This window comes from Psammomys obesus, unplaced genomic scaffold (assembly GCF_907164565.1).
Source record: "Psammomys obesus unplaced genomic scaffold, mPsaObe1.curated_primary_1811, whole genome shotgun sequence".
Taxonomy (NCBI): Eukaryota; Metazoa; Chordata; class Mammalia; order Rodentia; family Muridae; genus Psammomys; species Psammomys obesus.
The window spans coordinates 24170178-24198143 of record NW_026595981.1 but is presented as its reverse complement, the minus strand read 5'-3'; the positions used below and the strand labels follow the sequence as shown (position 1 = coordinate 24198143).

At 45.3% G+C, this 27966-nt stretch overlaps 2 protein-coding genes across 3 annotated transcripts; one reads left to right on the top strand and one right to left on the bottom strand.

Moving 5' to 3' along the window:
• Nucleotides 1–81: 81 nt before the first annotated feature.
• Klhl11 (kelch like family member 11) lies at nt 82–25932 on the top strand. 2 transcript variants are annotated; one of them, XR_008721603.1, is made up of 3 exons: nt 82–640; nt 6838–8494; nt 25775–25932. XR_008721603.1 is itself a non-coding variant. In XM_055620367.1 (2 exons), the coding sequence occupies exons 1-2, from the start codon at nt 96–98 to the stop codon at nt 8417–8419; spliced, it is 2127 nt and encodes a 708-aa protein (XP_055476342.1). In that variant the 5' UTR covers nt 82–95; the 3' UTR covers nt 8420–14372. The 2 variants fall into 2 exon arrangements, 1 of the variants encoding a protein (XP_055476342.1); XM_055620367.1 differs by lacking the exon at nt 25775–25932 and having other exon boundaries at nt 6838–14372.
• Klhl10 (kelch like family member 10) lies at nt 14557–27966 on the bottom strand. Its single transcript, XM_055620368.1, has 5 exons — nt 27743–27966; nt 23067–23556; nt 21588–22205; nt 15132–15281; nt 14557–14951 (listed from the first exon to the last, which is right to left on the bottom strand). Exons 1-5 carry the CDS (start codon nt 27934–27936, stop codon nt 14577–14579), a joined length of 1827 nt encoding a protein of 608 aa, XP_055476343.1. The 5' UTR covers nt 27937–27966; the 3' UTR covers nt 14557–14576.

The following is a 27966-nucleotide window of genomic DNA, read 5'->3' as shown; positions in this document are numbered from 1 at the left end:
CCCCGCGCGCACTATTTAATCCCAGAATGCCTCTGTGTCGCACCGGAGTTGCAGCACCGTTCGGAAGCTGAGGGGCCCGGTGCGGCGACGTCAAGATGGCGGCGGCGGTTGCGGCGGCGGCGGCTGCGGCGGCCGCGGCGGCATCTCTTCAGGTGCTGGAGATGGAGAGCATGGAGACTGCCGCCGCCGGTTCCGCGGGCCTGGCCGCTGAGGTCCGAGGCAGTGGCACCGTAGACTTCGGGGCTGGGCCCGGGATCTCTTCCATGGAGGCGAGCGGGGGCGATCCGGGCCCAGAGGCCGAGGACTTCGAGTGCAGCACTCACTGCTCCGAGCTGTCCTGGCGGCAGAACGAACAGCGGCGTCAAGGCCTGTTCTGCGACATCACCCTGTGCTTCGGCGGGGCCGGAGGTCGCGAGTTCCGCGCCCACCGCTCGGTGCTGGCCGCCGCTACCGAGTACTTCACGCCCTTGCTCTCGGGCCAGTTTTCCGAGTCGCGCTCAGGCCGGGTGGAGATGCGCAAGTGGAGCTCGGAGCCGGGACCCGAACCTGACACGGTGGAAGCCGTTATCGAGTACATGTACACCGGGCGCATCCGAGTGAGCACCGGCAGCGTGCACGAGGTGCTAGAGCTGGCTGACAGGTAAGACCATGGGGGTTGAGCGAGGGTTGGGGGCCCGGGGCCCTCATTGTGCCACCGCGCCTGGCACTGAGGATGCCCCTGCGAGTCCAGCTTGTGCGCGTTGCACCCGGGAGCGCAGATTCCAGGTGTAGGGACAAAGGCAGTGAAAAAACTGCTTGTAGTGTGTGGCGCCTGTGGTGACATTAAAAACAGTGAGAGGCTAGCTGCGGAATGGAGGAGGTGACATTTAAACCGTCCTCGAAATGGCAAATTGGCAGTGCGGTAGGGGTTGGGTGCACGTTACAGGCTTCCTCAAGGCCCTCAAGTCAAGATCCAGCTGGGCTTAGAGAAAGGACTTTAAAAGAAAATCCGGTGAGCCTGTGTCTGCTTGATGAAGGGGAGGAGGGTGTGCATTGGGAAAAGGGTCGGATTTTACCGGGTGGGATGGATGGGAAGCTGGGTAGAGAGATGACCTGCTCTAAATACCTCAAAGGGTCTCCTCAGCTATTGTGGAAAATGGATTGTAGGGAGACAGAGTGGACGCCCCCCGAGGTCGGGTTGGAGACAGGCGGATACCGTTTGTAGGGATACCGTTACCAATCCTTTAACGCACACCTCTTGAGCAACAGACACTGAACTCGATAAGGTGCTTGGGATCCAGCAGTGATCAAAACGCGAGAACATCCCTTTCCTCATCGAGCTCACGTTGTTTAACAATGATTATATAGCCTGTTGAATGATTGCTACAGCTGTGGTGCGAACTGAAACGTGCGCTGCAGGCCCTGATGGAGAAGAGGGTTTTTGTTGTTGTTATTGTTGCTTTGTTTGTTATGCTTTTGTTTTTTGAGACAGGGCCTCACTATGTAGTCCTGGCTGTCCTGCCGAGCTGAGAGGAGCTATTTTTAAATTGGGTGGAGAGAGAATGTTCAGAAGACATAGTAGAGGGATTGTAGGTGGCAAGGTAGTGTGTTTCAGGAAGGCGATAGAGAACAGCGTGGGTTATACATAGCTGGATGGAGGAACAAAGCATCAGAGTAGTGATAAGGATGGATTTCCCTAGAGCAGTGATTCTAAATTTCCCTAGTGCTGTGATCCTTTAATACAGTTCATGTTGTGGTGACCCCAACCATAACATTATTTCATTGTTACTTCCTAACTGTGATTTTGCTACTGTTATGAATCATAATGTAAATATCTGATATGCTGCATGCTGTGTGATACAAAAACCCTGTGAAAGCATCACCTAACCCAGGTCTTTTAGAACTGCTGCTTTGGGCCTTATGGGCCTGTAAAAGGAGCTGAACTTTTAAAAATCAAAGGGTTTGAGAACTGATGCTGTTTTATTTGATAAATCAGTATTGAAATAAGGATAGGACAGTGGGGAGGGTGCAGCAAGAGCTGTAGCCAGAGACTAGTTTTATTTTTATTTTTATTTTTTGGTTTTTAGAGGTAAGTTTTCTCTGTGTAGCCCTGGCTGTCTTGAAACTCACTCTGTAGACCAGGCATGCCTTGAACTCAGAGATCTACCTGCCTTTGCCTCCCAAGTGCTTTGATTAAAGGCATGCACCACCATGCCCAGCTCAGAGACTAGCTGAAATCGCTGCTATAGTTGCAGAGGCTTGGATTAAGAAGGAAGCTGGGTGCGATAGTACATTCTTAGTACATTCTTGTAACCACTGCCTTTGGAGAGAGTGCAGAGACAGGCTGATCTCTGCGGTTCATTGGCCAGATAGTTCCTTCCAGTGGATAACGTTCAGTGAGAGACCTTGCCTGAAAAAAATAAAAGTCGAGGTGCTGGAGAGAATCTAGTGGTTAAGAGCACTTTGCTCTTGCAGATCTTTAAAAAAAAATTTTTTTTTTAGATGAAAAAAGGTGGAGCTCAATCAAGGAAAGACAGCTAATGTCAAAGCCCTGTACCTCTCCTTACATTCATACTCACATACACAAAAGATGTAGAAAATAAAGAGCAGATACCAGAAGAAGGTCAGTGTACTTGGTCAAGCTGTCTGGATAAGCTGTTAGATTGGAGAACACTGGGTCTCCAGTCAAGTTATGAAGGAAATCACAAGGAGAAACAATGTAACAAATAAGATATTTCCAGGGGCTGGAGAGAGCTAATCTTCCAGAGGATGGGTGTTCAATTCCCAGAACCCAGATGGTGGTTTACAACCATCTGTGACTCCAGTTTGGGGGTAAAACTCCTGATGTTTTCAGTGGATACACATGTGGAGCACATACATACATGCAGGCAAAACACTTAAACATAAAATTGTTTTTGTTTTTTGAGGCAGGCTTTCTCTGTAGCCCTGGCCGTCGATCTGTAGACTGGGCTGGCCTCTAACACCTTTAAATACGTTTGTTTGTTTGTTTGTTTGTTTGTTTGTTTAAATAGGGGTATTTTCAAACACTGAGATTAATATAAGTCTTTATACTGGAAAAAAGAGCCAGGCATAGTGACACATTCCTGTAACCCCAGCTCTTGGGAAGCTGAGCCAGGAGGAGCAGGAGTTCTAGGTCTGCCTGGGTTACACAGAGAAATCCTGTCTAAAACCAGAAAGGGAGGACAACTTTAATCCCAGCACTTGGGAGACAGGTCAGTTGATCTCTGTGATTTCAAGGATAGCTAGAGGGGCAGGAGAGATGGCTCAGAGGTTAAGAGCACTGACTGCTCTTCCTGAGGACCCATGTTCGAAAAAATTGCCAGGCATGGTGGTGCACACCTGTAATGCCACCACTTTTGGAGGTAGGAGGTGGGCGTATCTCTATGAGTTCGAGGCCGGCCTGGTTTACAAATTGAGTCTAGGACAGCCAAGGCTACACAGAGAAACTCTGTCTTGGAAAATAAAATCAAGGACAGCCAGAACTGTATAGGGAGACCCAGTCTCAAAGCAAAAAACCAAAAGGGTAAGCATTAGATGGAGGTAGAGATACGTGTCCTGTAGATTGGGGGAAACTAGCATATAATTTATAATGAAAGCCATGGAACAGATTAAATGCATATAAATACATATACTTAAGAATACATACAAAAATGAATAAGGGAAAGGGGCCAGGCAGGGGATTCTCTACATTATTAAAGAATCCAGCAGAGTGAACTGATACAATGGAAGCCTAAAGAGGGAGTGGAGTCTAGCTGTCAGATGATTGATCTGTGGAGGTTGGTGATGAGTTAAGTATTTCTGTACATTGAGTTAAGTATTTCCATTAAGAGGACTGGGTTTGAGATACAGTGCCTACTTCGTTTCCTCTAATGAGGAACATATATCCTTGCTGAAGATGATGATTCTGTGGAGGAGGAGAAACCGATACTGTAAGAGCAGAGGAATGGACACAGGAGTAGGTTTTGAAATCAAGGAAGGTCAGAATCCATATTAAAATTAAATACTGAAGTTGGACGTGGTAGCACACACCTGTGATCCCAGCACTTGGGGGAGTCAGAGGCAGGTGATGCTCTGTGAGTCTGAGGCCAGCCTGGTCTAGAAAGCGAATCCAAGATAGCCAAGGCTACACAAAGAAACCATACCTTGAAAAAACTGAAACCAACCAAACAAAAAGAACATTAGAGATTGAGTGTTGTATATCTGTAATTTCAGCACTTGGAAGGCCCAGGCAGGAGATTTAGACCAGTCTGGACTATTTAGTGAGACCCTTTCTCAAAAATAATAAGCATTGGATGCTGGCTGAGCTGGTTTATGTTTTTAATCTCACTACTCAGGAAGCAGCAGCAGGTGGTCTTGAGTTTGAAGCCAGCCATGGCTACAATAGAGAGACCCTGTCTCAAAACAAACAAAAACCATAGGTCAACTGAGAAAGAAAATACTGGGTCTCACTGCAGGTGAATTGGTTGGTGGAAAGATAAAGCCCCTACCCACCTGATTGCTTCTCTTTTCTCAAGTACAAGAGTGGCTCCTCAGGATAGGGTAGAATGGGTAGAGGACTGGGAAAGGAAGTTTGTTAAATGAAAAACTGAAAGGAAGAGCTATCGTTTTTGTGTCTGTCTGATTTTTTTTTTTTTTTTCCTAATGGAGGAGTGAGGGGTGAGGAAATGAGAAAATAGTTATTCTAGGCAGTTTACTTAAAACTCTTAACTTCTAAGCCGGCATGGGGGCGCACAACTTTAATCCCAAATACTCAAGGAGGCAGAGGCAGGTGGATCACTATGAGTTCCAGGCCAGTCTTGTCTACAAAGAGAGTCCAGGACAGGCAAGGCCACACAGAGAAACCCTGCCTTGAAAAACCAAACAAACAGAAAATACTCTCTACATTGTAGTGGTGTGTGCCTTTAAATCTTTGCTCTAGGGACAGGCTATCTCTATGACTTCAAGGCCAGCTAGGGCTACACAGAGAAGCTCTGTCTCAAAAATACAAAAAAAAAAACTAAAATAAAACATAACTTTTCTCTTTCACAGACTCTGTTCTAAGTGCTCTGTATTGGTCAGGCTTAATCTAATGAGTTCTGAGGCAGGGTTATTTTCTTTCTCGTCCGCATACACTGTCTGTGATCCAGCTCTCCATGATGCTTGGATTACAAATGGTAGAAGAGCAGAGCCTCACCGTAATCGCAGCCACTCAGGAGGCAGAAGGGTCACAGGTTAGAGACCAACCTGTACAACTTAGTTCCAGCCTCAAAAAAAGAAGGTTGGAGAGAGGAGCTGTATAGTAGAGCACCTGCCTATTGCGTATGAGGCCCCAGTACCGTGAGAAACATGAAAGGATGTGCCCAGCACAGTGCTCCTTACACAATGCCTAGTGTGTAATAGCTGTTGTTTTCATAGAGTAATGTTTCCCCAAGCCTGTCTTAAGGGAATTTGCCTCAGAATTACCTGCTAAGCATAGATGTTCAAGGAAGCCTGGGACTCAGGTGGCCCTGGCACCCAGACTTGTCTGGGATCCTCTATACTCTAGAGTCTAGAACTTTCACTAGCCACATCTCTTGTCTTTGTTTTATCTCTAAGGTTGAAATGTTTCTTTAAGAGTTGGAGAGAGCTTGTCTTAATTCATCTGTATTTGTAAGTAAGTAGTTATTAAACACAGTAACCATAATAAACCATTATTGAGTGGAAATGGGCCTGTCATGACAGCATTCTTAGATTGTAAGGTTCTTCTCAGTTAAAGGATCTTTCTCTTTTACACCATGGTCTCAGATTGACCACCTGGCTAAGTGGTACCAGATTTATGATTTGGGCCAACATTGTTGTGTTTTGTTTTAACTTAAATGAATTTCAGTGGGTGAGGCAATGTTCTGTTAATATACCAAGCTTTCCTTCCTCCCTCCCTTCCTTTCTTCATTCCTTTATTTTCTTTCTTTTTTTCCCCCTTTTTTAGATAGACCATCCTATATATATGTGGTTTTTTGTTGTATTTCTGTTTTGTTTCCTGGCTTCAGATATTTGAGTTTATCTTGTCTTCCTTGCTTTAATGATGACTACCCTTAGAGAGATGAAGAAGACTGAAGATCTCTGACTCAGTCTAGGCTGCTGTTATTTCTGATATCTGACCAAGCAGAACTTCAAGGACATTATAGTTCCTGCCTGCTTCTAGACTGGATAAAGCCTCTTTACCAAGACCCTTTCCTAATTAAGAACACAAAGTTGGAAGTAGTACTGTGTGCCTTAAATTCTTAGGTGATGGAAGCAGGAGGGTCATCCTTAGCTACATAGTATGTTAGAGATCAGCCTGAGCTACTTGAGACCCTGTCTCAAAACCAAAACAAAGCAGATAAATAGATAATCTAAGAGGTCCAATTACTGCAAAGGAATTAGAAAGGATGTCAGAAATGTATTTGGATTGTCATTTGTCCTTGTTGTATACTCATGTCTCTAATCCTATATTTTTTCTAATGTATTATTGTGTGTCTATGACATATGGTTGCCACAGTGCACATCTGGAAGTAAGAGGACAACTTTGGGACATGAATTTTCCTTTCTCCCTCTACGTGTGTTCTAGGGCTTGGTCTCTAGGTTTACTCCGGCAAGTGTCTTTACTCACTGAGCCATCTCCATTGTGGGACCAATCTCAAACCCTTCTTCCTGAAAAGCAGACTTTCCAGCATAATAGTTGCTAATGGGGGTGGGGGGGGAGGTGTTCATTTTCCAGGCATTGTATTTATGAGATTAATCCTACCATTTCAATATGTATAATTCAGCTATATCTACAGTGCAACCATTTAAAATAAGTATGTTCTAAAATTAACCTTTTCTCTTTTTTCCTGATTCTAGATTCTTATTAATTCGTTTAAAAGAATTTTGTGGAGAATTTCTCAAGAAAAAACTTCATCTCTCAAATTGTGTGGCCATTCATAGTTTAGCCCACATGTACACCCTGAGCCAGCTTGCTCTGAAAGCTGCAGATATGATACGTAGAAATTTCTACAAAGTCATTCAGGACGAAGAATTTTATACCTTACCTTTCCATCTCATTCGAGACTGGCTTTCAGACTTGGAAATTACCGTGGATTCTGAAGAGGTTCTTTTTGAAACTGTTTTGAAGTGGGTTCAGAGAAATGCTGAAGAGAGAGAGAGATACTTTGAAGAACTTTTTAAATTGCTCAGGTTGTCCCAGATGAAACCCACCTACCTTACACGGCATGTCAAACCGGAGCGGCTAGTGGCCAGTAACGAAGCTTGTGTCAAGCTGGTGGCTGATGCCGTGGAGCGGCATGCTCTCAGAGCAGAGAATATGCAGGCTGGCACACCCCAGCATCCTGCCTCACATGTCTCACTGTTACCTCGCTATGGACAAAACATGGACGTAATCATGGTTATTGGAGGTGTGTCAGAAGGAGGAGACTATTTAAGTGAATGTGTGGGATATTTTGTTGATGAGGATCGATGGGTAAATCTGCCCCACATTCATAATCACCTTGATGGGCATGCTGTCGCGGTAACAGAGTCTTATGTGTATGTTGCTGGCTCAATGGAACCAGGGTTTGCTAAAACTGTGGAAAGGTACAACCCAAACTTGAATACATGGGAACACGTTTGTAGTCTGATGACAAGAAAGCATTCTTTTGGGCTAACAGAAGTCAAAGGGAAGCTGTATAGCATTGGCGGACATGGCAATTTTAGCCCTGGCTTTAAAGATGTGACTGTTTACAATCCTGAGCTTGATAAATGGTACAACTTAGAATCAGCACCAAAGATTCTTCGAGATGTCAAAGCACTAGCCATCGAAGACCGGTTTGTGTACATTGCTGCCCGTACTCCTGTGGACCGGGACACTGAGGATGGATTGAAGGCTGTAATTACTTGCTATGATACAGAGACTCGACAGTGGCAAGATGTGGAATCGTTACCACTTATTGACAATTACTGTTTTTTCCAGATGTCTGTGGTCAATTCAAACTTTTATCAGACAGCATCATGCTGTCCCAAGAGTTATTCTTTAGAAAACGAAGAGGCAGTAAGAAAAATTGCCGGTCAGGTGTCTGATGAGATTCTTGAAAGCTTGCCTCCAGAAGTCCTAAGCATTGAGGGAGCAGCCATTTGCTATTACAAAGATGACGTCTTCATTATTGGAGGCTGGAAAAACAGCGATGATATTGACAAGCAGTACCGGAAGGAGGCCTACCGATACTGCGCTGAGAGAAAGAGGTGGATGCTCCTTCCTCCCATGCCTCAGCCCCGCTGTAGGGCCACTGCTTGCCACGTCAGGATCCCCTACCGGTACTTGCATGGCACACAGAGATACCCCATGCCCCAAAACCTAATGTGGCAGAAGGACCGCATCAGACAGATGCAAGAGATACATCGGCATGCCCTGAATATGCGGAGAGTGCCAAGTTCCCAGATTGAATGCTGAGCTTGCCAACCTGTGCGGCTGAAAACTGTTCTCCTATTCTGTGAGGCTGGACGGGCCCGGACTGTTACTTGGAAAGTATGTCAATAACTTATTTTCTACTTGGACTTAATATTACTCTATATAAAGGAAGGGTAGTTAAAAGACAAATAGGACACTCAGCTCAATGTGTTAATTTTTGTTAGCTTGCAGTCCTGTCTTTGGTTTGTGTTTGTGTCCTGACAAATAAGATCTTATTAAACAGAAGTGAGGAAAAGCAGGTCTAGTTACTTGGCCTTTTTTCTGCCAACAACTATGACTCCTTTGTATTGGGGATTTATATTTGGGGCTTAAAGATAAGCACCAGTGTTATTTGCACATTTTACTTTGATATTCCTTTTTTATGGATTGTTTTCAACAATATTATTTTATGCGTTAAGTTCTCATCTGCAAGAGGCATGTGCAATAGTGAGGCTGGATCTGAAGGTAAAAGCACAATGTTTCAGTGCGACTGATCTCAGAATGTTAGCACTGATGATGTTTTGCTGTGTTTATCTACAAATGCTCTTTTTGTTTATTGGAAAGGGTGACCAATGAGAAGTTTGTGATTGGCACAAAGTCTGGTGTGTTTTGTTTCTTCCACAGCTGTTTGCAGACTTGAAACCATCATTCCGAGATGGTAGTTGGGAAGGTGTTAATGTTTAGATGGTTGACGAGAGAGGAAGTCACACAGATGGTGTTTGTTTCTGAGAGAGGAAAGGTGCTCAGTGTAGCTGAGCAAGTGAACAAACATTTGAAACACTTTGAGGAGTTGTCACTGTGTTGATGAGGATGCAGTGGGCGTGACAGTCAGCACACGATGCCTTCAGTGCATTTTTTGCTCCACTGAATAGTGTATAGGCTCTTCATCAGTTCTTTCTGCAAGAAACTGTAAAAATGCCTAGGAAGTCACAGTTTAGAAAATCCTGCTAAGAGAAGCCATGTTATTTCTGGCCCCTGATTGCCATATTGCTTTACCCAATTTCCCTAGACTTTTATTGGAACTTAGAGCCTAGAATACCAAATCTGAGTACATACTTTTGGTTTTTGAAAGTTTAAGGATTTGACATAACACATTTAATGAGACACTATCAACATGTTGCATAGTTTAGTGACTGTCATCTTTCACAAAAGGCTTTTAATGTTTTTGAGATGAGATCTCGCTATGTAGACTTGTTGGTCTGGAGCTTGATAGGTAGAGCAGGCTTGGCTCATCCATAGATCCTGAGGAATAAGCTTCCCAGGACCAAGAATCAGTTCCAGCAGCAGTGGCGTCTACCCCTCTATCAGTTTTCTCTGGTTTTGTTGAGCTTCTGTGACAATCATATGGTACATTTACATTCCTCTAATTGTTCACATTTTTAGCATTTCTTGAGCTGTTATTTTAGAGCATTCATAGTCATAATCTGTAATTCTCAGTTGCGTTAGGCATATTGTTGAATCCCATTCTCTCTCAGTGTCTACATATTCTTCATTTTTGTGTATGCTGTTGGGGGATTCGCCATTCTCTTTCGCGTGTCTTCTGAGCCTTGTGTAGGTTGTCATACTGCTTTTGCAATTTTCGGTAATTAATTCCTGCTCAGTACATTGAAATTTTTGTTCATATGTAGATACTTGGAATATATAGTTTCCCATTTTTCTGTAAGAATCTGGATCTAATTTGTCCTTAGTTTCTGAACTCCCTTGTATGGGGCTCTCTCAGCCTTAAGCTTTTGTGGGTAATCTTGATCTTGAAGTGTTATACAGCTTCTCTTTATGAATCCTGTAGTTCTATGACTGTTTCAAATTTAATTAATAGATGTATCAAAGAAACATCATTTCTCTTTTGTTTTTGTTTTAATGCAAATCTCAAGTTACAGAGATCTTCCCTCTCATTTTGTATGATCTAATCTGTATTCTTGCTAGTTTTATTTTATGTCCTTTTTTATTTTTATTTTTATTTTTTATCTTTTATCTTTTGAGACAAAGTCTATGTAGTCTTGGGTGGCCTGGAACTCACAGAAATCCACCTGCCTCTGCCCAGGATTAAAGGCATGTCCCACCATGCTGGGCTTGATGGCTCTTTAGAACACTAATTTCATTTTCCACTCAGTTTGTTTTATAAGTAGTTCATGGTGTCTAGTTTGTCTTTCATGTCAATTGACCATTTCCAGGACCTTTAGAGATATAAGTGTGTCCTTGGTATTGGTTCAGATGATTAGGTCATTGGGGTCTTCCTAAACTATGAACTCCCTTTACTTGCACCATAGCACCAGTAATGGGCCTGGTCTTTCCAAAACTCTGTACTCAGTCTCTGGAAGAGCAGTTTGTTATTTTCTTTTATATTCAAGGCAGAACCTTTAATCAGTGCTGGTTGTCAGTTCCTCACTTCCTGTATTTTTAGCGTGGTCAGCAGCAGCATTGCCCCTGGGTCCTCTGGCACTTGTAATTTAGTTAGTCGTTCCTTCCAACCTAAAGACAGACACTCACTCCCATCACATCTTTTCTAAACACTGTTATACTGGATTGGCTTCGAGAGTAGATGAATATTCTTCATATTCAGAAAGGATTTCCACAGTGACTTAATGTTGACAGGTCAACAGTATAATGGCAATGCAAAGACCTCTTGCTTAACTTGATTCCTAACTGCATGCATGAAGCTGCGCTGACTGTTCATCAGTTGCTTGTACGTAGCATCCTTTAGGAAAAGTTAAGCTGTAGTTTTCACTGACAACCAGTGTAAGGCTGCTTTTGTTGCCTGCTTCAGGATTCACTTCATATTCGAGGGTTTTACAGGTTGGAGAACACAGGTGCCTTGAACACCCATACTATTTGGGTTAGCGCTGTTCTCTAGCAGAACAAAGGCTCATTCCCTTCTTGAGCTGTTGGTCTTCATCAGACCTGTGCAGTCACCATTTCTGGAAGGTCATACACATAAGCAATATATAGAGCAGTTGGGAATGTGGGTAATCCTCAAAAAGCTGCATCACTGAAAAAGTCTTGTCCTGTCATAGACTTAGACCTCATGGAAGTTGTTACATCAAGGGCTACCCATTTTCCTGACTGTCTACACACTCCTGAGCTTGATACAACTTAGCATTCAGGCTAAATCTTCCAACACTCAGTTAACATAGAAGACTCCTGTTCAAGGGACTGGAGAGCTGGATCAGCAGTTCAGAATACTTGCTGTGTTGTATTCCCAGCACCCACTGTTTGCAGCTCACAGCCTCCGCCCCCATGGGCACCTGCACTCACATGGACATCCACGCATACAGACACACACCAATACACAATTTAAAATTTTCAAAAAGGCTCTTGTTGAGTACGGCAGTGTTCACCTGTAATCCCAGCATTTGGGACGCAAAGGCAAGATCAGTTCTGAGCCAGCCTAGTTAGCATACATAGTGAAAACTGTCTCAGACCAACCAACAAGAGTGTGACTAATAATAACACATAAGTAATATAAAATGATGACTCCTGGTGGTTTGTACTGTAACACACACACTTTTTTTTTCCTTTAAGAATATCTTTACCTTCTCAGAAATTCTGGAATATTATTCTGAAAAAGTTTGAATACTGTGCCTCCCCACTTCCATTAGAGCTAAATTTATTATATGATAAAATATTAGAAGCTTTGGCTCCTTACTGTAACACTAAATGCTCTTAGAATCCGTATTGATAATTTCCCTGTTTCTGTTAGTGTCCTTGCCTATGGTTACCATTTAACTTAGACTGGAGGGATTGTAGGAAACTGCAAGCCCCTTTCCACAAAGATTCTGTTATCTTCCCCCTCTGCTCTAACTTTTTCTCAGTCTCATTCTTTGGGTTTCTTCTGGTTGGTTGGTTTTGCAGTGCTGGGAACTGGACAGGGGCCTTGCACATGCTAGGGAGACACCCTGCCAACTGAGTTGCCTCTCCAGCCCTCTCTGCAGTCGTCTCGGTAACACAAGCTTTTGGATTCTGAGAAGCACTCCTTCCTTAGTTGTAAGAGATCTGTGCAGCTAAGAGTTTTTGAAGCTCATTGAAGGTAGCTTGCCTTTCTGTCTGTACAAGCAAATCACTCAGTATTTCATCAGGATGCTAGCTTTCTCCAGGAGAATGTCATGTGTTTTGATTTTGGCGTTTTGGGTCCCAGAATTGTATTTTGGGACAGTCACCACCAAGTTGTTAATAGGGCCATCTTTTTGTCTTTTTTTTTTTTTTTTTCCATTTTATGTTAGACAGTGTAACTGCTAAGATTTAGGTGTAATCTGGTTTTAAAATTTGATTGAAACTAGTCTTTTGTTTTTTTGACTCAGCAGGCAGCCTAGGCCCTAGCTGAATGAAGGGTAAGTCCTTCTTTGCATGATGGTGTGCAGGTTTTCCCCGACTACTGAGTTTCTTCTGATTTTCATGTGAATTCGCGTGTGTGGCTTCACCACCATAACCTGTGTCTCCTAAATATTCTAACTAACTTATCAGGAAGGAAAGAAACCAGATTTGCTTAAATCTGTTCAAGGCTGACATTCTGAAGTTTTAAACTGGATATAACATTACTTGTAATGATAATTGTGCAGACCTAGTGTGGCTCTTTGGGAAGGAATTTTTTTTTTTTTTTTTTTTTTTTAATGGAAACGGTTAAACACATAGTTTTTAAAAAGCTTAAATGTGTTCAGGTGAACCTTTGTTTTGCTGCAAAGAGAGGACTGGATTATACCAAAAAATAAGGATGGACAGTCAGCCGGTCCAGCGCCTTGAGTAGGCACCGCCACACCATACAGGGGTCGTTCCCATCTACCTTTAAACTGAGAATGTCAGTCGTGAGTTAGTGTTTAAGCGATCATCACTTGCAGCCGTTTGCATGATTATGATTAGTCTCATGTATCCTGATAGCTTTGCTTTTCTCTGCCCGTTCAAAATAACATTTTTGCTAAGAGCACCTAAAATTTAACCGATATCAGTCTTGTTTTGATTCCCTGGTCGTGTGTAGTATTCCTGGGACCAAAATTTCTTTCAAACTGCCGAGCTTTGAAAATACAGACTCTCAATCTGCAAAGCCGGAGAGAGAGCACGTTTGTGTTTTGGCCCTGTCTCAGCTGGTAGGCGGGTTCCTGTGTGCACTTTTTCCCTCTTGGACTGCAGCATGTCGTGTGTTTGAAATACTTCCCTTCTGCTTCACGACTCTAGAGTCAGCACTGTAAGTAGACTGGGGCTGTGTTACATGTTTTAGCTACTCTGTCTAATAAAGTATACAGGACCTCTTTTTGGTACCTTTCTCCAGCCAAGCTTATGTGCAGAGGGCATAGTAGTTACATTTCATGTCCTTGAACATATACAGTATGTGAAACAAATATTCTTCCTACACTAGAAAACTACGGTGCTTCAACCCTAGAATATCTAAGCAACGATTCAGTCTGTTCTCAGCCATCATTTTGGCACAGCTCATCACTCCGTTTGTTACTTTCTTGAGAAAAGTCCATTTTGTTGTTAGCACTTACAGCATATGTTCTGGTCTTGAAAACCAAACAGTTACTGAAGTTTATAACACAACGATAGTAAACTTACAAAGTGGTCATTTGCTGCAAGGACTTTACTTATCCAAATTACTGCTCCTGCGACCCTCCCAGGGCTTAGCTTACTGTGTGACCCTTGCTTGGGAGTGTGGTGCCTTGTAGCACTTGTTGATCACTTACCCCTCCTGCTTTCTGCACTTGGGAAACACAGTGCTTGTGAGGTGATTTTACCACCCGTGGGCTGGGGCTTGTTGTGTTATTGTAAAATAAGTGTTTAGATTATAAACATTTCGGGGCTAGTGGTACCCAGGCCCCTAGGCAAGATATACTCTCATCTATCTCCCTTCAGGTTAGAGGAAATGTAGTATTCAGAACACTTGCAGATATTATGTTTATGTTCCTAAAGCTATCTTGCTCATGTTCAAGTTACTAATTGTCTAAACGTAAGTTTCAATAAACGTATTTCTTTAGAATTGCTTTTGCACTGTGTGGTTCTTTTCTTAATTATGCACTGTTGAGTGTAATCACCTTCCTCACTCCCTCATTCATCCAACCCTTGCTTCCCTTAAGTTGAACATTTTCCAGTACTCTTACAAGTTTAAACACTGCATTTATTTAAGAAAAGAATTAATTCTTCTTGCTTAGACTTTTTATTAGCTAAATGAAGAGGCTCATACAGGTAGGGTACTTGTCGAAGCGGAATACTTTACTTCATCTCGCAGTGCTAATCCCGTGAAGTTGTCCCGTCTAGCTGCATACTCCCCAACATTGGCTAGCCCTGGAACCACGCAGCAGCTCAGAGCACTGCGGTATATGCTCATGTCATGAGCGTCATACCACTCATCGGTCTTTTCATCATAGCACTCAACATTAAAGGTGGTGGTAAAGCCATTAAAGCCACCCACCACAAACAAGAGGTCGTCCACCACCTCGATGCCAAAATTGCTACGAGGATTGAACATGGTGGGGATTGTGCGCCAAGTGTTAGCCACTGGACTGTAGGCTTCTGCACTCCTCAGTCGATTGGCTCCATCAAAGCCACCTACCTGCGAAGAGCAAGAGAAACAAGGTTGGCTGCTATCCACGGCTTCTGTTCCCCCGAGAAAGCCCCTGTGGGGAGAACGGGTGACAGTATGCCTCTTTTCAAACACTTGCCAATGGAAGGCTAAACCTCTTTGCTATTAGAAAATCTAAGGGGACCATTCTATCGTACAATAGAGACTCACTGCGTATACATGTTCCCCGTAAGCAATTACGCCTATTCCACTCCTCCTGCTCCTCATGGGTGCAATGACTGTCCATTGATTGCTCTCAGTGTTGTACACTTCTGCTGTAAACAGGCATTCGTTTCCATTAAACCCACCACATATGTAGACCTGTGTGGAGAGAATTCACGATGGCTAAATCATACCGGGGAGTAGACACAAGGTCGGTGTGTGGCAGGGAATGCTTTCTTAGGTTTTTAACTTGGAAAGCTACCTTCTGAGGATGTGGAGAGGACATGACAGCTGTCCCGGACCAGAGCTGAGCATGTTGCAGGCTCCAAGTTGTTGCATATTATTTTACATGTGTGGGGGGGTTTTGCCTGCAGGTATGTCTGTGCACCACGTCTATGTGGTGCCAGTGAAGGCCAGAAGAGGGTGTGGGATCCCCTGGAATTAGAGTTACAGATGGTTGTAAGGTGCTTGTAATTGAACCCAGGTTTTCTGGAAGAACACCCAGTGCTCTTAACTACTGAGCCATCTCTCCTTTTTAATCCTTTTAATATATATATATATTTTTAAATATAGTCCTCACTCTTTATATAGCCCTGGTTGTCCTAGAACTTAACATGTAGACCAGGCTGTACCCTCTTACCCTCTCCCCTAGCTCAGCCTCCTGAGATTAAAAGCCTTTAATCTCAGCTGTGTAGCTGTGTAGGCTTCTGTATCTTTTTTTTTTTTTTCTCTCACTCCCAATTACATTTATTTGGGTACATGCATGTGCCTCTGCCATGTCATGCACGTGGAGGTCAGAGGACACCTTGTAGGAGTCAGCTCTCCCTTTTCTCTCCCAGCTCTACCAAGGATGGAAGTCAGGTTATCAGATTCGATAGCAAATGCCTTCCCCCACTGGGCCATCTCAAAGGCCTAGCAGGTAATTTTTGAAAGATTGATTTTTATTTCTGTGTATGGATAGTTTGCCTGTATGTCTGTCCTCAGAGGCCAGAAGACGGTGTTATATTCCGTTGGAACTAGAGTTACAGACTGTACGTTGTCATGTGGATGCTGGAATCTAACTGGGGTCTTCTGGAAGAGCAGCCATTGCTCTTCTCCACTGAGCCATCACTCCAGATCCCCAGGGGACATTTTTGTTTCTTTTCTCTGTGTAGACCAGGCTGGCCTAGACTTGATTTGTAGACCAGGCTGGCCTCGAACTCACAGAGATCCTCCTGCCTCTGACCTCCTGAGTGTTGGGATTACAGACATGCATCACCGCACCTAGCTCAAAAGACAACTTAGAATTGGTTCTCTCCTTATATTGGTTCTGAATTGAACTCAGGTCAGGCTTGCTGGCAAGCTCCTTTACATGCTGAGCCATCTGGGTGGCACCATCATCTTTCTATTTTTAACTTATTAGTACTATTTATGTGTGTGTGCCTGCTTGTCCGTATGTGCACTGTGTGTATGCAGGTGCTTACAGAGCTCAGAACTGAACTAGAATTACAGGTGGTTGTGAGCTGCCAGGTGGGTGTGCTGATAACCGAACCCAGGTCCTCTGCAAGAAGAGCAAGCACTCTTAACCGCTGAGGCATCTTTTCAGCTCCCCAACTTCTCTGGCGGGTTTGTTTGTTCTGAGACAGGATTTCTCACTGCCCCGGAACTTGCCAACTAGGTTAAGCTAGTTGGTCATTGAACAACAGAGATCCACTTGCCTCTGCCTCCCGCAACACAGAGATTACAAGCAAATGTCATCACGCTCAGCTATTTTCACATGGACATACGTGCTGAGGCTCTGGCTCACAAGGCAAACACTTTACCATGAAGCCATCCCACCTACATGAATTTTTCCTTTTTGATACAGGGTCTTGTTCACTCGAGGCTAGCCTCAAATTTGCTGGATCTCCTGCCTTCCACTCCCCAGATTACGGCCATGTGCCAACACAACTGGTGCTGGAAATTGAACCCAGGGCTTCAATTTGCTGGGCAACTGATCTCATACCAGCTGAGCTACATCCCCAGTCGCATGGGTTGGTTTTTGTGTGTGTGTGTGTGTGTGTGTGTGTGTGTGTGTGTGTGTGTTTTATTTATTTTTTGTTCTGAGAGAGGGCCTGCCTCATTATGTAGCCCTGACTAGCCTGGAACTCGCTATGTAAACCAGTCTGGTCTTGAACCCACGGAGATCTGCCTGCCTCACAGCCTCTAGGAGTGCTGAGATTAAGGTGTGCACTGCCACTGCTCACCATATGTTTTGTTTCGTTTTGTTGTTTGGGTTTGTTCTTTTAAAGAAGGGTCTTCACTTTGTAGCATAGCCTGTAGGTCTTGGAGCTATATAGACCTCAAGCTCTGCAGAAATCCGCCTGCCTCTACATCCTGGTGCTGGGATTAAAGTGTGTGTCACCATGTCTGGCACATTGGTTTTTTAAATGTTTTAAAAAGATTATTATGTATACAGTGCTCTACCTGCATGTAGGCCTGCAGGCCAGAAGAGTGCATTAGATCATCTTATAGATGGTTATTAGCCACCATGTGGTTGCTGGGAATTGAACTCAGGACCTCTGGAAGAGCAGTCAGTGCTCTTAACCTCTGAGCCATCTCTCCAGCCCCCGCACTGTTTTTTAAGAAGCAAAAATTATACATTTATAAATGGCCAGTTGATGACTTGAAAAAGAGCAAGGCATCTCTGAGTACCTCAGGTTTCACACATCCATATATTAAAACTAGGATTGCAATTTGTGGGGAGAAGGCTAAGTGAGATGGCTCAGTGCTTGATAGCGCTGGTCACTGAGCTTGACAATCCCCAGGTCCCACACGGTGGAAAGGAAAGCTGTCCTCTGACCTCCAATCTCAAACTGTTACATGCTTACCCCCCCCCCCCACACACAATTTTTGTTGTTGTTTTTGCCACCCCCCTTTCCCAAGACAGGGTCTCTGTGTAGCCTTGGTGTCCTGGACCAGGCTGGCCTTGAACTCATAGAGAGCTGCCTGCTTCTGCCTCCCCAAGTGCTGGGATTACAGGCATGCACCACTGCGCCTGGCTGTAAACAATTAAATAATTTTTAAAAAATATTGGTTAGGACTGGAAAGGTGACTCAGCCGGTAAAGGAGCTTGCTATATATACATAGTGGGAGGAAAAAACTGACCTCTGCAAGTTGTCCTCTGACCTCCCCATGTATACCACAGAATGAGTTTACACACATACTAAATAAAAATGTGGTTTAAGCCTGGGCAGTGGTGGCACACACCTTGAATCCCGGCACTGGGGAAGCAGAGACAGGCAGATCTCTGAATATGAGGCCACCCTGGTCCACAGAGCAAGTTCTAGGACAGGCAGGGCTCCACAGAGAAACCCTGCCTCAGGGGGGAGGAGGAAGGGCTGGAGAGATGGCTCATCGATTTAAGAGCAGTAGCTTTGCTTCCAGAGGACCTGGCTTCAATTCTCAGCGCCCACATGGCATCTCACAACTGTCTGTAGCTCCAAAGGATCTGGCACCTTTAAATATACATGCAGGCAAAACACCAGTGCACATAAAATAAAAATAAGTAAATCGCCAGGTGTGGTGGCACGCTGTTGTAATCATAGCACTTGGGCAGGCAGAGAGAGGCGGGTCTACAAAGTGAGTCCAGGACAGCCAAAGCTACACAGAGAAACCCTGTCTCAAATAAACAAACAAACAAACAAAAAATTAAACACCTAAAGAAGCTAAGCAAGGAGGAGGACCCTGGGTAAGATGCTCAATCCTCTTTCAGAAAGGCAAATGGGATAGACCTTGGAAGAGGGTGAAAACAAGGAACAAGACAGGAGCCTACCACAGAGGGCCTCTGAAAGACCCTACCCAAAAGGGTATCAAAGCAGATGCTGAGACTCATAGCCAAACTGTGGGTAGAGTGCAGGGAATCTTATGAAAGAAGGGGGAAATAGACCTGGAGGGGACAGGAGCTCTAGAAGGAGAGTAACAGAACCAAAAAAATCTGGGCACAGGAGTCTTTTTCTGAGACTGATACTCCAAACAAGGACCATGCATGGAGATAACCTGGACTCCCTGCAGAGATGTAGCCCATGGCAGCTCAGTCTCTGAGTGGGTTCCTAAGTAAGGGGAACAGGGATTGTCTCTGACATGAAATCAGTGGCTGGCTCTTTGATCGCCTCCCCCTGAGTGGGGGTCAGCCTCACCCAGCCACAGAGGAAGACAATGCAGACAGTCCTGAGGAGACCTGATAGGCTAGGGTCAAGTGGAAGGGGAGGAGGACCTCCCCTATCGGTGGACTGAGGAAGGGGCATGGGAGGAGTAAAGGGAGGGAGTGCAGAATTGGGAGGGAATAAGGGAGGGGGCTACAGCTGGGATACAAAGTGAATAAATTGTAATAAAACAAATAATTCATATATGTATATATATATATGTATGTTATACATATATATATGTATATGTTATACATATATATATATATATATGTTTTAAGAAAAAAAAGGCCAGGCAGTAGTGGCACACACCTTTAATCCCAACACTGGGGAGGCAGAGACAGGCTGATCTCAGTGAATTTGAGGACAGCCTGGTCTACAGAGCAAGTTCCAGAACAGGAGAGATGGCCTGGTGGTTTGCCCTTGCAGAGGACCTAAGTTAGGTTTCCAACACCCGTAATCAAACAATTCACAACCACTTGTAACTCCAGTCCCAGGGGTGATGTCCTGGCCTCTATCTAGACCCTTGCATTCATGTGCAAATGCCCTCACACGGACATACACGTAATTTTTTTTTAAACTTTTTTTCTCAATTTTCAAATATCTTTTATGTTTGTTGGTGTTTTGTCTGCAGGTATATCTATGTGAGGGTGTCGGATCCCCTGGAAATAGAGTTACAGACAGGTAGGAGCTGCCATGTAGAAGAGCAGCCAGTGCGTGTGTGTGTGTGTGTGTGTGTGTGTGTGTGTGTGTGTGTATACCCTCAGAAGCCAGAGGAAGATGTTGGATCCCCTGGAGCTAGAATTAAAAGTTGTGGGCTCCCTGCTTCATGGGTGCGGGCCACTGAACTTGGGTCCCCTGCAAGAGTAAGTGCTCTTAACCATTGAGCCATCTCTTCAGCACCCTATCCACCAGCCACCCCCCCCAAAAAAAAAAAATGTTTAAAAAAATTAAATATTAAGGAGAGAAACTGTGTCCAGGTTGAGCATAATGGCTCACACTGGTAGTTACAGCATTCGGAAAGCTCAGGCACAGGACTCATGTAAGCTTCAAGGGCAGCTTTGGCTTCAGAGTGGGACCCAGTCTCAACAGCAAAAGTCATGCCTTCAATCCCAGTGTTCAGGAGGAGGCAGAGACAGGAGGATTTTGGGGAATTCTAGGCCAGTCAGGAGTACATAGTACCATCTCAAAGACAGACAGACGGATGGATGGGTAAATAAATGGCTGGAGAGATGGCTCAGCGGTTTTGAGCACTTGTTAGTTTTTTTGTTGGTGTTTTGTTTTGAGACATGGGCTCACTGCGTAGCCCTGGCTGTCCACACTATGTGGATGAGGCTGGCCTCAAACTCATAGGGATCCACCTGCCTCTGCCTCCCTAGCGTTGGGGTTAAAGGTCTGCGCTGTCATGACACCATGACCGGCCACATTGGTTACTCTTGCGGAGGACCCAGAGTTTGATTCCCAGCACCCACAGGGTGACTCAGAGCTGGCCAGAACTCTAGTTCCAGGGGCTCTGATGCCCTCTTCTGACCTCCCTGAGTACCAGGCAGACATACGGTTACATGTACATAAATAATAGTAATCAGGCAAGCAAAAACATTCCTACACGTAACATTTCTAAAATGTAATAAAAAGAAACTTTGTTAGTGAGAAGGTTCGCTGTGTAATGACCCTTGCCACCACACCGGAAGACCTGAGTGTCGCTGGGCCCCACCTACGAGAAGGAGTCTACTTCTGCTCCTTGCCCTCCGGTCCCCACACGTGCTCATGTCATGCACCCCCAAGATTTAATTTTTAAAAAGGTTTTAATATATGTGCGAAAAACATAGAGATTTTTCTCATGGTTGTCAGAGATACAGTATGACAATCTGCATAGCATTTCCGTGAGTGCATTTGCATAAGTATTTACATATTATAAGTAATCTGGAGATGACGGATGTATATGGGAGGGTACCATACAGTGGTTTCCTTTGTTTCGGACCGGGTCTTCCTGTGGAGCCCAAGCTTGCCTTGACCTCTGCCTAGCCCAGGCTGCCCTTGAGCTCATAGCGGTCTTCCTGTCTTAGCCTCCCACGTGCTAGGTTTAGGGGTGTGTGCCCCACACCCACCTGTGCATAGGCTCTACACAAGCACCGGACCATGTTACATGTTACCGAGCGTCTGGATGCGGCTGTGTACAGGGGACCGTCGCCCCATCTTCAGTAGCTACTGCAAGACAGCTGTGGGCATGGCCGTGTCGTCTTCCAGCCAACGGGAGGGCCGGTGCCCGTCTCCCCTCCCCCCCCCCCCCCCGGTCCCTTACCTTCCCGTAGAGTGTTGTGGCGCTGGCATCACTCCGCTGCTCGTGCATGGGGGCAATGAGTGTCCACTGGTTGGTCTCCGGCTCGTATCGTTCAGCGGTGTTGAGACGCACATAGCCATCAAACCCTCCCATGGCGTAGATGAAGTTGCTGAGGACTGTCACGCTGACATAGCAACGTCTGGAGTGCATAGGGGCCACTTGGTGCCAGGTTTTCTTCACAGGGTCAAAACGCTTAACGCTATTGAAGTAGTCTACACTATCAAACCCCCCGATGATATAAACATAGCCTTTCAAGTAGGCTGCCCCATGGTAGGCTCGAGGACTTTCTTCTTCGCAAGTGACATTCACCCATCTGTCTGCTCGAGCGTCGTATGCCTCAATGGCATTGGTGGGGCTTCCGCCACTCCAGCCACCAATAGCAAATAAGATGGCATAGGGCAGGCGGGGCCTGGTGAGTGGGTTGGTGAAGTCAGAATTGGAGGGTCCGTTCATGTTCAGGTCATACATAGCCTTTAGGGCGTTAATGATGACTGGCTTACATTCCTCACTGTCTTTGACATAGTCATTCATCTTAACATTATTCATGAAGTACTCAGCATGCATTAAGGCCAGGCGAACCTGAGAAGGAAACACAGAAATTTATTCAGGTGAGACAAGGGTGTCCGCGAGTCCCATCCCTTTAAGCCCTGCTTTATCACTTTGCCTTCGGATTTCTGGAAATAGTTTTTGACTTTTAAGTGTGTGTGCGTGTGTGCATGTGTGTGTGCGTGTGTGTGTGTGTGCGTGTGTATGTGTGTGCACGCATGCTCACTGCCAAAGACCAGAGGGGGGCTTTGGATCCCCCAAAGCTAAAGCTATGGTTGAGAGCATGAGGAACTGAAATCAGGTCCTCTGAAAGAGGCCATAGGTACTCTTAACCTCTGAGTCATTATTTCCAGCCCTTTAGTTTGCTTTTTTTTAAATGTGTAACTTATAGATGTTTTTGTGCTGAGTAAGTGGTACACATATAAAGAAATGAGCTTGACAGAAGGCATCGTGAGGATAGCAACTATACATTCCTTGGCCACTGGATAGAGCTTGCAGGCCCAAAGTGGCTGTGTGACTGTCCAGAAATTAAATATAGCTCCACATGTAATTAGTACCAAATGACCACAATCGTGTGTCACCCTGGAGACTTAGTTCCTGCCATAACTTGTACCATGGTGTGGGGAACTTAACCAATGGAAAGACCCTTTGAAAGTCTGTGGAATTCCCCCCTCCCCCGTTGCTTTTCCCAAACTGAGAGGGAATTTTGGCTAAAGAGCTAGCAACGTCAAGGGAAGAGAAAATTGCAAACTCCAGAGAAAAGCAGGAGACAGCCCTCGGTAAGGGTAAACACAACCCTGAAATCCGTCACGCATCTATCTGGGGGACAGTCCCTCGGGGTGGGTGAGTCAGACACGGGCAGTGAAGCATCTGCAAAGGATAACTAAACTTGACCTTAGGAAGTAAAACCGAAATATGTTGCTTCCTATTTTGGGGGTCGTGAGAAATCCACTTTAAAATGGCCTCAAACACGGCATCCTCCTGCTTCACGTTGAGTTCATCTTTCTCGATGATGTCCTTGAGCTCAGTGACGGAGAGCTCCAGAAACTCTGCTGACACTTTGACCATCTCCTCGAAGTTGTGCAGGATGAACATGTAGGCCTTCTGCCTCAGCTCAGGGCAGTAGTAGTAGTCCGTGAACTTGCAGATGCCAATACAGTTATCCAGACACAGCTCCGACTTGAGGAACTCACAGCAACCCCTAACAATCCCCATGATGTTAAACTGGTCAGCAGCGGCCAGCAGCTTCTCCACGTTGTCAGGGGTGATAGGCACAGTCCGAGTGTACGCGTACTCAATAATTAGCTTCATCATGTCGGGGGAAATGCCAGGAATGTTGTAAACCTTCTTCTCAGTGTTGTTCCAGCCACTTGTAAACAAAGCTCTGGGAAGGGGGGGGGGAGAAAAATGAGAGAAATTAGCAGCACAGAAACATCCCCCCCCCCCCCCGTCCTGGCCCCTTTGCTTTCTGAGGAGGGCTTGGTTGTATGGTCACTCCGTCTTTACCCTCTTTTGTCAAGGTAAGTGTGTCTGTGTGCTGTGTGTGGGCAGATATGCTCACCTGTGCGTGCAAATGTGGAGGTCCATAGGTCAATGTTGACTGCTTTCAGTATGTATTTATGTTTTGTGTATTTATGTGGGTTTTTTTTTTTAAACATGGGTCTCTCACTCGCCCTAGAACTCACTGGTTCTGATTAGACTGACTAGCCAAACAAGCTCCCAGGATCAAGCTGTCTTTTCCTTCTAGCACTGGAATTACCAATCTGTTCCTCCATGCTTGGCTTTTAAGTGGTTTCTGTGGGTCTGAAGTCAGGGTTTCCTGCCGGGGCAGCAAGCACTGAGCTGTTTCCCCAGCTTGCCTCCCTTTTTTTTTTTCTTTATACCTTCTGGATGGAGAAACTGAGCTCTGGAATGAAAATAAGATCCAGACCCAGTCTTGGTCTAGAGAAATGCCTCAGCTTCAAGAGCACTGGCTGCTCTTGCAAAGGACCCAAATTCGATTCCCAGCACCCACATGGCTGCTCACAACCACCCAGTTCCAGGGAGTTCAATGTCTTCTGACATCTGCAGGCATCAGGCATGCACATGATGCCTTTCATACACACAAAGCATTCAAATGCATAAAATAAATAATAATGATGATGGTGGTAATGATGATGATGAAGACCTGGGGCCTGGAGAGATGGCTCAGCGGTTAAGAGCCCTGGCTGCTCTTCCAAAGATCCCAAGTTCAATTCCCAGCAACCTCGTGGTGGCTCACAACCATCTATAGTGAGATCTGGTCCCCTCTTCTGGCCTGCAGGCATACATGGAGGCAGAACACTGTATATATAATAAATAAACAAACAAACAAACAAGACCTGGGCCTCTGCAGTGAGTACTTGTTGCTCTTTCAGAGGACCTGGGTTTGATTCCCAGCACCCACACAGTGGATCAAACCATCCTAACTTCAGTTCCAGGGAATCTGTAGCCCTCTCCTGGTCTCCACAGGCACCAGGCACGTAAGTATGTATAGGCGTACATGCAGACAAAATATTCACACACACAAGATTAAATCTAAATCTGCCTTAACCTATTGCCCACCTAATCTGCCACGTGTATACATAATTCAGCACCTTAATGATTCTTACTAAGAGTTTATGTCCACTTGCATTCAAAACCTTCTTCTGATTTCGTTGTAAGAAGGAAATACCACTGGGAGGGTGGGGGGCCGGAGAAAGCTGGGCATGGTGACACAAGCCCTTAATCCCAGCAGGCACACACATGTTTACATATGTGAGGGCCCCTGTGCATGAGTGTTGGTGTGGAGGTCAGAGGATGACTTATTGGTAATCTTCCTTCCACCATGGGATTCTCTCCTTCAATCCCAGGGACTGAACTCAGATCATCATGCTTAACAGCAAGCCCCTTTAATGCTGAGCCACCTTGCTGGACCCTGACAATCCGATATGTTTATGGTTTTTAAGATAAAATTTATGTGTGGCCCAGCATGGTAAGCATACACCTTTAATCCAAGCACTCAGGGAGGCAGAGGCAGGTGGATCTCTGTGAGTTCTAGGCCAGCCTGGTCTACCTAGTGAGTTCCAGGATGACCAGGGGCTACACAGAGAAACCCTGTCTCAATGAAATGAAACAAAACAAAACAAAAAAATTAAAGAGTAAACTTCATGAGAACGGGAATGTTGACCTTTTAATTTCTTTCTAGTACCCAGCATACCACCAGTGGGAAAACAAGCAATAAATATCCACAACCATGGGTTAGGCTCTCTCCTCTAACTAGGTCCATTCCTGGGTATTGACAAAAACAGAACAGTTTTAGTTTTTTCTAAGAAGCCTAAGGACGAGTGAGACGTAGGCATTAAATGCTTCCTTAGGACCCGGGCTTGCCAACCTACAGCCTCTGCCAAATGCAGCCCAATGCTAGTCCTCCCCTTGCTTTTCTGCTGTCCCCAGGCAACAAGGTGTTTCTTTAAAGGTTCTGAGTGGTGGAGGAAACAGAGTGCCAAAACAACATTATGTGACACTCCAAAACTGTATTCAAATTTCAGTGTCCACAAGTAATTTTTACTAGTCCTGTCTGTGGCTTCTTTTTTTTTTTTTAGACAGCATCTCATCCATGGGTCAGGCTGGCCTGATCAAACTCTGAGGTCTTCATGCCTGTGCCTCCTGAGTACCAGGATTAAAGATGGACACCAACATGCCTGGCCTTGTTTGGCTCTTCATGACATGAAGACAGAGTTGAGTAGTTGCAAGAGAGTATATGACCTGCAGAGCTTAAGGTATTTTGCTATCTTAAGGCCGGATGGATGGTCTCTTCCAGAGAACATGGGACTCCAAGCACCTACATGGTAGCTCGCAACGGTCTGTAATTCCAGTGCCATGAGACCCAGTGCCCTCTTATAACGCCTCTAGGCATGTCATGCATGTGACGCAAACAGACATGCATGCAGGAAAGATACCCATAAGTAAAACAAATGAACAAATACATTTTTTTAAAAAAAAGATGTTTACTGTCTTGTATTTTGTTTGTTTTGCTTGGTGTTTCTGGTTTTTAGGGACAGATTCTCACTCTGTGGCCCGGGCTGCCCTTGAACTAGCTGATTCTCCTGCCTCGGCCTCTTCAGTGCTGGGATTATAGGCACGAGCCACTCTGCCTGGCTTAGGAGCTGGTCTTTTTGTAGTTTATCTAGAGTGTAAATCAGGTATGTCCAACCTTTTAACATGCAATGCCACACTGTCACCGACAAAGCTTATACTTGAGAACAGCTTGAACCAGTTACAAACAAACACAAAATCCCAGGGCTGGAGAAACGGTTCAGCGATTAAGAGCACACAGTGCTCTTGCAAGGCCTTGACGAGGTTCCCAGTACCCATGTCAAGTGGCTCAAAACTGCTATTAACTCCACTTCCAGCGTCTGAGTATGCCTACACACAGGGACGCATATATACATGATTAGCTCCCCGCCCCCAAGTCTCAAAGTTTTAAGTTTTCGATTTGGCAGCATGAGATCTACAGGCCATGGGGTGGTCCCTCACCTGAATAGAGCTTTTTTCAGGGTAAGGATTGGGGGGTAACTGAGACAGTGCAACTGCAACAGTCTTATTTGTAGCTCTGGTTGGCCTAGAACTTATACAGCCAGGTTGAACTTGAACTCATCTTCCTGCCTCAGTCCCCTGAGAGCTGAGATTACAGATGCCTAGTTCTTGGCCACTGTGCTTTCCCCACCCCCCAGCCCTCCTGTTGTCATTCTTATTTTGAGACGGAATCTCACTAAGTTGCCTAGGCAGGCTCTGAACTTTGTTGTTGTTATTGGTGATGGTGGTCTGTTAGAGCACTGGGGATTGAACCCAGGGCCCGCTGCATGTTGGGCAAGCCTTGCACTATTGCAGTACACCTCCAGCCCCCAAGGCCTTGAACTTTTGATCCATTGGCCTCAGCTTCTGAGTAAATAGGATTATAGACCCACACCACCAAGCTGGGCTTGAATAGGAGCTTTTAGCAAAGGGTGAACAGATTTCTCGTATTTTCTTTGGCACCTAGTACTCTGACTTTTTCAGCTTTATAAACAAAAGGACCCGTGCACTTCCTGTGTTAGAAGAGCTTTAGCCCAAACTCCTTTTGTTTGGAAAATATTACCCGGCTACTCTCCCCTTATCCCGTCCCCATCCTCTCTTTCCCTATTAATTGCTTTCCCTGCTTTCAGGGCTCTTTACGGGGACTGGGCCAGGATGGGCACCAGAAGTACTAGTATCATTCCCGCTGAAGTCCAAAATCCACGGGAGGGGGGGGGGTCCAACTAAAAGTTGGTTGGGGTGAAAATGGAAGAGAAAGCACCTGATAGGCTGGGTGCTGGCTCAAGGCCGGTTGAAAACACATCAGGGAAACAGAGAGAGGTTCTGGCCCTAGCGGTGACTGTTCAGAAGGCTGCCCCAGCCTGGCTCCAAGGAGCCCAGAGCTTCAGTGACCCTACATTTGAGATGGCAGGTGGGAAACTGAGAAGCAGACGGAAAGGGCCTCAGGAGGAGCCCTGTCTCCCCCTGGGCTCAGCTCTCTCGGGCCCCTGTTGTACCTAAAGTAGGAGCTGCAGCTACAGAGGATGTTCTTGTGGGCATTGAACTCGAAGCCATTGACTTTGATGACCACATCGCAGAGCTTGCCCTCAAGCCGGAGCTCATTGAAGATCTCACAGGTCATCGCACTCATCTTCCTCTCCATGTGAGGCTGGTGGAACCGGGTGGAGGCCGCCGCGCTCTCCATCTCCATGGCACCTTGGGACCAGGGGAGAGAGGCTGC